This window comes from Mastacembelus armatus, chromosome 21 (assembly GCF_900324485.2).
Source record: "Mastacembelus armatus chromosome 21, fMasArm1.2, whole genome shotgun sequence".
Taxonomy (NCBI): domain Eukaryota; kingdom Metazoa; phylum Chordata; class Actinopteri; order Synbranchiformes; family Mastacembelidae; genus Mastacembelus; species Mastacembelus armatus.
This window is the reverse complement of record NC_046653.1, coordinates 26,817,468-26,827,280: the sequence shown is the minus strand read 5'-3', so window position 1 is coordinate 26,827,280 and position 9,813 is coordinate 26,817,468. Positions and strand designations below refer to the sequence as shown.

Below are 9,813 nucleotides of genomic sequence, written 5' to 3'. Positions count from 1 at the left end.
CCATCAAGAGTTATATATGTGAGATTTAACTCATAATCCATTAGTGTTATCTGAAATATTCAGTAAGAAAACAGATTATATAAACAGTGTAAACACAACATTGATAATCAACAAAGCAAAAAAGAAGTCTCATTATTACTACACCAACACTGTCAGATAGCTGACATTGAAATGCTCAGCTAAAGAAAATGAACTGTTTGTTGGTTGTGGACAGTTTTTATTAGATTGCTTCACCCTCCATGGATCTCATTAAACCTTTTAGAAATAGAAACTGACCTGTAAAGAACTTTATCAACCTCCAGAGACCTGAAGCTACAACATCATTTGATCTTTATGACTTCATGTTTCAGCTAATGCAACCACAGGGGTCACAATCCAGTGTCTTCATGTGCTGGTCCTAAGTCCGGGAAAATGCAGAGGGTTGTGTCAGGAAGGGCATCCGACGTAAAATTTAAGCCAAATCAAACACGGGAATCACAAATACAACTTCCATACCAGATCGGTCGCAACCCGGTCGGGGCAGACTTCAACTGACATGTTGGTGACGGAAACAGAGGTGATGAGGAAGTGATGCGTAAGTTTGGTATGCAGGACAGGAATCCAGAAGGACAGATGGTGGTAGACTTTGCAAAAAGGATGGAATTGGTTGTAGTGAACACATTTTTCCAGAAAAGGGAGGAGCATAGGGTGACATATAAGAGTGGAGGCAGGAGAACACAAGTTGATTACATCTTGTGCAGACGTTCCAACCTGAAAGAGATCAGTGACTGCAAAGTAGTGGCTGGGGAGAGTGTAGCCAGACAGCATAGGATGGTGGTGTGTAGGATGACTCTGGGTGGTGAGGAAGATGAAGAGGACAAGGGCAGAGCAGAGGACCAAGTGCTGGAAGTTGAAAAAGGAAGAGTGTTGTGTGGCTTTCAGGGAGGAGCTGAAACAGGCTCTGGGAGGTCAGGAGGTTCTTCCAGATGACTGGACAGCTACAGCTAAAGTGATCAGGGAGACAGGTAGGAGGGTACTTGGTGTGTCATCTGGAAAGAGGACAACAGATAAGGAGACTTGGTGGTGGAATGGGGAAGTTCAGGAGTGTGTTAAGAGGAAAAGGTTAGCTAAGAAGAAGTGGGACACTGAGAGGACAGAAGAGAACAGACAGGAGTACAGGGACATGCAGCATAAGGTGAAGGTAGAGGTGGCAAAGGCCAAACAAAGGGCATATGAGGATTTGTATCAACCTCAAGCCAATTGCACGCCTCCATCAAGTGCGGCATCTACCAAGGAGATGCTCTGTCCCTGCTGCTGTTCTGCATAGGCCTGAACCCCCTCAGCCAGATCATCACTAAGACTGGCTTTGGATACCGACTACAAAATGGAGCAACTATCAGCCACCTCCTGTACATGGATGACATCAAGCTGTATGCCTGGAGTGAGCGAGACATTGACTGACTGATCCATACCACCAGGATATACAGCAACGACATTGGAATGTCATACGGACTGGACAAGTGTGGTCGAATGATAACAAAGAGAGGGAAGCTTGTCAGGACTGAAGGAGTTAAACTTCCAGAAGGCAGCATAGCGGATCTTGATGGAAGCTACAAGTACCTTGGAATCCCACAGGCAAATGGGAACCAAGAAGCCGCAAGTCCTAAGAAGTCAGCTAAATGGGAAGAACAAGGTCCAAACCATCAACACCTACGTCCTGCCGGTCATCAGATACCCCGCTGGCATAATAAGCTGGCCAAGAGAGGACATAGAAGCCACTGATGTCAAGACAAGGAAGCTCCTCACAATGCATGGAGGACTTCACCCCAAATCCAGCATCCTGAGACTGTAAACTAAGAGGAATGAAGGAGGCCGAGGACTGGTAAGTGTCAGAGCCACCATCCAAGATGAAACAGCAACAATCCATGAGTACATCAGAAAGATGGCCCCAAGCGATGGAATACTTAGTTAATATCTCAGGCAACAGAAGCCCGATGTAGAGGAAGAAGAGCGAGAACCATCATGGCAGGACAAACCCCTGCACAGAATGTACCACCGACAGATACAAGAAGTGGCTCATATAGAAAAGTCCTACCAGTGGCTAGACTGAAAGACAACACAGAGGCACTAATTGTAGCAACACAAGAACAGGCCCTGAGCACAAGATCGATAGAGGCTGGGGTCTACCACACCAGGCAGGACCCCAGGTGCAGGCTGTGCAAAGATGCCCCTGAGACAATCCAGCACATAACAGCAGGTTGTAAGATGCTAGCAGGCAGAGCGTACATGGAACGCCATAACCAAGTGGCCAGCATAGTGTACAGGAACATCTGCGATGAGTATGGGCTGGAGGTCCCAAGGTCAAAATGGGGCACACCTCCAAAGGTGGTTGAGAATGACCGAGCTAAGATCCTGTGGGACTTCCAGATACAGACCGACAAACTGGTGATGGCTAACCAACCGGACATAGTAGTGGTGGACAAACAATAGAAGAAAGCCATAGTGGTAGATGTAGCGATCCCAAGTGACAGCAACATCAGAAAGAACATGAGAAGCTGGAGAAATTCCAAGGGCTGAAAAAAGAACTAGAAAAGATGTGGAAGGTAAAAGCAACAGTGGTCCTTGTGGTAATCGGCATCCTCCGGGCTGTGACCCCCAAACTGGAACAACATCAGAGCTCTCAGTTCAGAAGAGCGCAGTGATAGGAACAGCAAAGATATTGCGAAGAACCCTCAAACTCCCAAGCCTCTGGTAGAGGACCCGAGATGGAGGGAGACACACACACCAACCATATGGGTGAGAAGGGAAATTTATATATACTTTATTCTAAGTTTTATATACTTTTCATTGGATTTGAAAGGTACTGTGATGAACCTTGTAGCCTTGTAGACTATGTTTTGGGACATACATGGTACAGTTTTGCGTGTCTTGTGAGTCATCATTATGGGCTAATCCTGCTGGGGGATGAGTTACCTTCAGTGTGAAAGATTCAAGATTTAGTAATATTTCTGTTAATAATGTTAGAAATACAGACCTTACTGGCCTTATTTATTTTAGTGTTGTAAATTAGACATTTGAATAAGATCGGGGCATCAGCAGCAATAATGCGGTCGGTGTACTGGTCCGTTGTGGTGAAGAAGGAGCTAAGCAGGAAGGCGAAGCTCTCGATTTACCGGTCAATCTACGTTCCTACTCTCACCTATGGTCATGAGCTTTGGGTCATCGGATACAAGCAGCTGAAATGAGCTTCCTCCGCAGGGTGGCCGGGCGCTCCCTTAGAGATAGGGTGAGGAGCTCTGTCACCTGGGAGTAGCTCGGAGTAGAGCCGCAGATCCTCCACATCGAGAGGAGTCAGTTGAGGTGGCTCCAGCATCTGTTTCGGATACCTCCTGGGCACCTCCCTGGGGAGGCATGACACGCTGGAGGGACTATGTCTCCCGGCTGGCCTGGGAACGCCTCAGTGTCCCCCCGGAAGAGCTGGAGGAAGTGTCCAATGAGAAGAAAGTCTTGGTCCCTGCGACCCGGTCCCAGATAAGCGGAAGAAGATGGATGTATGGCTGGAACAAGATGGTATCCAACTGGCTTAAACTTACCAGCAGGCAACGATCAACAAAAGCAACCATCACAGGGAGTTGATTGAAAAACAAGCTACAGGCTGTTAGAATGAACCTTTCAATATGGTCAAAGGCCACATCTGACATGAAAACCATCAGACATGCTCCAGCACCGACCACCACACACACTAAAACTTTCTTCTCCTGTTTGTCCAGACACACAGGGTCATTCAGGTCCCAGCTGGACATGAAAAATAATGAATTTCTCGGGTGTCAGCATGTGCAGCAGTGACAGACACAGCTGGGAACAGTAAATATGATTTTTACTCAAACCATCGTGGTTTTGAGCACATACTAATCTCTAGTACAATAAGATAAAAAAAAAAAGATTTTTTGCAGGCTTGTATATTTAAGTGTAATTAATGTTTATCACATTTTGTACTAATAAACATTTGTATTCCTGAAATAATATATGCAAACATCTGATGTGACATCTTCAAATTCTAATCAATATGAACATAATCAATACACACAAATCCAATGATATGATCCTATTCAAAGGCAAGGCAAATTTATTTGTATTGCACCATTCATATACTACATAATTCAAAGTGCTTTACAAGGCATATAATTACATTAAAAGCATGGAAAAGAACATCTAAAAACAAAGACATTTAACATAAAATAAATTTAAATAAAATAAAATAAATTAAAATAAGATGTAAAAGCACATTAAGAAAACAAGGATGAACAATAATTTGAAGGCAGCAGTAACCAACAGTGTTTTCAGTCCTGATTTGAATGAGCTGACAGTTTGAGCAGACCTCAGGTGTTCAGGAAGTTTGTTCCACAACAGAGTAAACAGTACACAGAAGAGTAAACAGTTTGTTTACATTTGTCATTGATTTTATATGAAAATATTTTACGTAATCACATGTTTGAATGATTATCATGATGTTCTATCAGATGATTCTGGCTGGACAGAACAACCTTTTGAGATGTCCTGAAATTTCTTTCATTTTCAGTCCATATATCAGTGGATTAAACAAAGGATGGTACAAAACTATTTGTAAAGTCATTATCAAACGTGCAGATTTTGGAAAACTAGATTCCACTTGAGCTATAATAATATCACACAGTGGGTACGGAAAGTATTCAGACCCCTTTAAATTTTTTTAATATATTATATTAAATATAATATTTTTGCCAAAATCAAAAAAGTTCATTTTATTTCTCATTAATGTACACTCAGCACCCCATCTTGACAGAAAAAAACAGAAATGTAGAAATTTTTGCAATAAAGAATGTATTCAGACCCTTTGCAGTGACACTCATATTTAACTCACATGCTGTCCATTTCTTCTGATCCTCCTTGAGATGGTTCTGCGCCTTCATTGGAGTCCAGCTGTGTTTAATTAAACTGATTGGACTTGATTAGGAAAGGCACACACCTGTCTATATAAGACCTTACAGCTCACAGTGCATGTCAGAGCAAATGAGAATCATGAATTGCCCAAGGAGCTCAGAGACAGAATTGTGGCAAGGCACAGATCTGGCCAAGGTTACACAAGAATTTCTGCAGCACTCAAAGTTCCTAAGAGCACAGTGGCCTCCATAATCCTCAAATGGAAAAAGTTTGGGACGACCAGAACTCTTCCTAGACCTGGCCGTCCAGCCAAACTGAGCAATCGTGGGAGAAGAGCCTTGGTGAGAGAGGTAAAGAAGAACCCAAAGGTCACTGTGGCTGAGCTCAGAGATGCAGTAGGGAGATGGGAGAAAGTTCCACAAAGTCAACTATCACTGCAGCCCTCCACCAGTTGGGGCTTTATGGCAGAGTGGCCCGACGGAAGTACAAGACACGTGAAAACCCACATAGAGTTTGCCAAAAAACACATGAAGGACTCCCAGACTATGAGAAATAAAATTCTCTGGTCTGATGAGACCAAGATTGAACTTTTTGGCGTTAATTCTAAGCGGTATGTGTGGAGAAAACCAGGCACTGCTCATCACCTGCCCAATACAATCCCTACAGTGAAACATGGTGGTGGGAGCATCATGTTGTGGGGGTGTTTTTCAGCTGCAGGGACAGGACGACTGGTTGCAATTGAAGGAAAGATGAATGTGGCCAAGTACAGAGATATCCTGGAAGAAAACCTCTTCCAGAGTGCTCAGGACCTCAGACTGGGCCGAAGGTTCACCTTTCAACAGGACAATGACCCTAAGCACACAGCTAAAATAACAAAGGAGTGGCTTCGGAACAACTCTGTGACCGTTCTTGACTGGCCCAGCCAGAGCCCTGACCTAAACCCAATTGAGCATCTCTGGAGAGACCTGAAAATGGCTGTCCACCAACGTTCACCATCCAACCTGACAGAACTGGAGAGGATCTGCAAGGAAGAATGGCAGAGGATCCCCAAATCCAGGTGTGAAAAACTTGTTGTATCACTCCCAAGAAGACTCATGGCTGTACTAGCTCAAAAGGGTGCTTCTACTCAATACTGAGGACAGGGTCTGAATACTTATGACCATGTGATATTTCAGTTTTTCTTTTTTAATAAATTTGCAAAAATTTCTACATTTCTGTTTTTTTCTGTCAAGATGGGGTGCTGAGTGTACATTAATGAGAAATAAAATGAACTTTTTGGATTTTGGCAAATGGCTGCAATGACACAAAGAGTGAAAAATTTAAAGGGGTCTGAATACTTTCCGTACCCACTGTATATAAAACAACAAAAAATAGAAATATATAATAGAAGACAATAAAAGGTGATATAAGAAAATACCCATGTAAAAGCATCAATAATATTAATTCTGAAATTAAATTTTTAACTGACTCCTGTGACTCCTCTGTGAAACTCCTGAAGTTTGCAGATGACACCATTGTCATTGGTCTCATCCAGGACGATGAAGTCGGCATACAGACAGGAGGTGGAGCAGCTGGCTTTCTGGTGCAGTCACAACAACTTGGAGCTAAACACACTCAAAACAGTGGAGATGGCTGTGGACTTCAGGAGAAATGCCCCCCCACCCCCCCTCTCACCATTATGAACAGCACTGTGGCACTAGTGGAGTCATTCAGGTTCCTGGGCACCACCATCTCTCAGGACCTGAAGTGGAACTTCCACATCGACTCCATCATGAAGAAGGCCCAGCAGAGGTTGTACTTCCTGTGCCAGCTGAAGAAGTTCAACCTTCCACAGACGCTGCTGACCCAGTTCTACTCAGCAGTCATCGAGTCTGTCCTGTGCTCCTCCATCACTGTCTGGTTTAGTTCCGCTTCTAAATCAGACATCCAAAGACTTCAGAGAACAGTTCGGACTGCTGAAAAGATCATCGGTGTTCCCCTACCCACCCTCCAAGACCTGTTCACCTCCAGAGTGAGAAAAAGAGCTCAGAAAATCACTCTGGATGCCACCCACCCGAGCCACCACCTCCTCCAGCTCTTACCCTCTGGACGGCGCTTCAGAGCTCCAAACATCAAGACAGCCCGGCAGAAAGGAAGCTTCTTCCCTCAGGCCAGCCAACTCTTAAACTCATAGCTCTCTACCATTCCCTCCTACCACCTGCACTATGTCACTGGCACCTTTTGCTCTTTGCACACCACCTAGTTCCCCTTACATTCTGTCTTCAGGTTATCGGTGCATTTTTCTTTAGTTTTTATAGCATTTGTTTCTGTAGCATTTATGTTTACTGTTTTTACCCCTTGTAGCATTTGTATCTATGTCTGTTTGCACTGGAGTACCCCCCTGTACCTAAACAAATTCCTTGTGTGTGTGTGCTCACACACTTGGCAATAAAGCTCATTCTGATTCTGATTCTGAAAGTCATAGTGATCTGATCATTTGTGAATGGTAAGAAACAGGAAGTCATCATACATCTCAAAGTAATTCAAGCAGTCATGCATGAGTCAAAGTCAATTAGGTGTATGATTTGAACATGATTGTAAAGTGTTACTCTGTCATGCCTTCCTAAACTGAAGCCACATATTTCGCATTAGAACAAATTATTGACCTTCTACAGCGTAATACATTTGTCACAAGAACTAATGTTTTTATAACATGAAATGCTAACAGGTGAACGCTAACAGCTAACACTTTGAGTGAAAAGATAAATGACTATATATATATATATATATATATATATATATATATATATATTGTTATGACCCTAGTGGTCATTATGTGTGTTGTTGGCTCTCCCCTCCCCATTATGTGTGGAAGAAGGAAGGAGGGGGCGTGAAGTCCAGAGGCCCGTGGATTGGTCCGTTCGGACCGGATTGGTGTTCCTGGATTGGTCCAGCCATCAGGAAGGAAGATAAGAAGCCCACGAACTGCTGTTCGAGAGAGCGATTCTCCCATCTTGATCACTCCCAAACAACCGTTGGCAAAAAATCGTATTAGATAAGTTCAGAGTTAGTATTTGTTTCGATTAGAGGATTTTGTGTTGATAGTGTTTTCTTTGTTTACGATTAGCAGTATTTAGATTCTTAGGCTACGTTTGTGTTTTGTTTTCTCCTGTTTTGTTTTAGGAGTTCCAGGCTAACTACCTGTGATTTTGTGTTGTTTTCTTTAGATTAGATATCGTAGGGCTATTATAGCGTTTCTGTTATCGATTTTCGTTTGTTTGATACCGTAGGGCTAAATCTAGCGTTTTTGTTTGAGTAGGGCTAACTTAGCGTTTGTGTTTTGTTGAACATTCTGTATTGTATTCTGTGTTTTCGACAGAATAAAAATTTCGTAAATCGTAATTCGGATTTCCGTGTTGGTTGAGAGTGGAAGAGGTTGGAGGAAAACTCCACAATCGTGTTACGCTCCGGTAACCCGTAGGCCGGGCGTAACAATATATATATATATTTTATTTCTATAGAAATGAACAGAGTGATGTCGTTTACGTAACAGTGCATTGAAAATAACAGCAGGTCCTAATCCTCAGTAAAACAGGTGGAACAACAAACTTGGATTCAGGTCTCCAGAGTTTGATGAAGTTGTTTACATGTTGTCAGTCTGGGTGGAAAGTTTAATGAGATCCATGGAGGATGAATCAGTCTGATAAAAATATGTCACAGGGTCCAACAGTTCTCTGTCTGAGCTTTGGACATGAGCACAGTTTGAAGATCAGGTAACTGTGAATGAGAAAGAGAGTCTAATACAGGATAGAAGAGTCTATTACAAACTTAAAGGTGAAACCTCCTATTCCTGTTTCTATTTAAAAAAGTATTCTTGTTTGTCTTTCTTAATGGAGGAAGATATAATCCAACATTTTTAAAATCTTCAGAAGTCAAACACCTCAATTTTTAGTCACATATTTTTGTTATATGAAATATCTGTCTGATAAATCAATAGTTTATAGTTTGTCTTTCTTAATGGAGGAAGATTTAAATGTGACATATATAACATTTGGTGGGCATGTGGACATTGACAAATACAGATACCTTTATTTTATGGTTTTTTTTACAGTTTATATTCTAATAATCTGCAGTAATTCTACTATTGTGTACCTGATCTGGAAACACAAAAACCTCCATGAGCCTATGTACATTTTCATTGCAGCTTTGTTACTGAACTCTGTTCTTTTCAGCACTAATATCTACCCACAGCTACTCATCGACTTTTTATCTGAACAACAGATCATATCTTATCAGGCCTGTCTGGTTCAGTATTTTATGTTTTATACTTTAGCTGCTTCAGAGTTTTTTCTGTTGGCAGCCATGGCCTATGACAGGTATGTGTCTATATGTAAACCTCTGCAGTATCCAACTATCATGACAAAAAGAACAATCAGTGTCTTTCTGGCTTCATCTTGGCTTGTGCCTGTCTGTCATGTTGTGGGATTAACAACACTGACTGCTAATCAAAAACTCTGCAGTTTTACTCTGAAAGTCATTTTTTGCAATAACTCAATTTACAAACTTTTTTGTGTGAGTTCCAGAGCTGTAACTTTCTATGGTTTGTTTTTGTTGGTGAATGATGTTGTTCTCCCTGTGATTTTCATACTTTTTACATACACCAGGATACTTATAATATGTTATCACAGCTGTGGAGAAGTCAGGAGAAAAGCTGCACAGACCTGTTTACCTCACCTGATGGTTTTAATAAACTATTTCTTTTTGTCAACATATGATGTTATTACTGTTCGACTGGAATCAGACTTTCCAAAACTTGCACGTTTAGTAATGACTTTACAGTTAGTTTTGTATAATCCTCTATTTAATCCAATTATATATGGACTAAAAATGAAAGAAATTTATAAACACCTCAAGAAGTTGTTCTGTCAGGATTAA

At 41.9% G+C, this 9,813-nt stretch overlaps 1 protein-coding gene across 1 annotated transcript; it reads left to right on the top strand.

The window, feature by feature from the left end:
• The first annotated feature begins 8,895 nt into the window (after nt 1-8,895).
• LOC113123197 (olfactory receptor 11A1-like) lies at nt 8,896-9,813 on the top strand. Its single transcript, XM_026295018.1, has one exon. It carries the CDS (start codon nt 8,896-8,898, stop codon nt 9,811-9,813), a length of 918 nt encoding a protein of 305 aa, XP_026150803.1.

Bases quoted from the DNA above. Each gene is read 5' to 3' on its own strand.
- LOC113123197 (XM_026295018.1), top strand. From the start codon at position 8,896: ATGGAGGAAGATTTAAATGTGACATATATAACATTTGGTGGGCATGTG.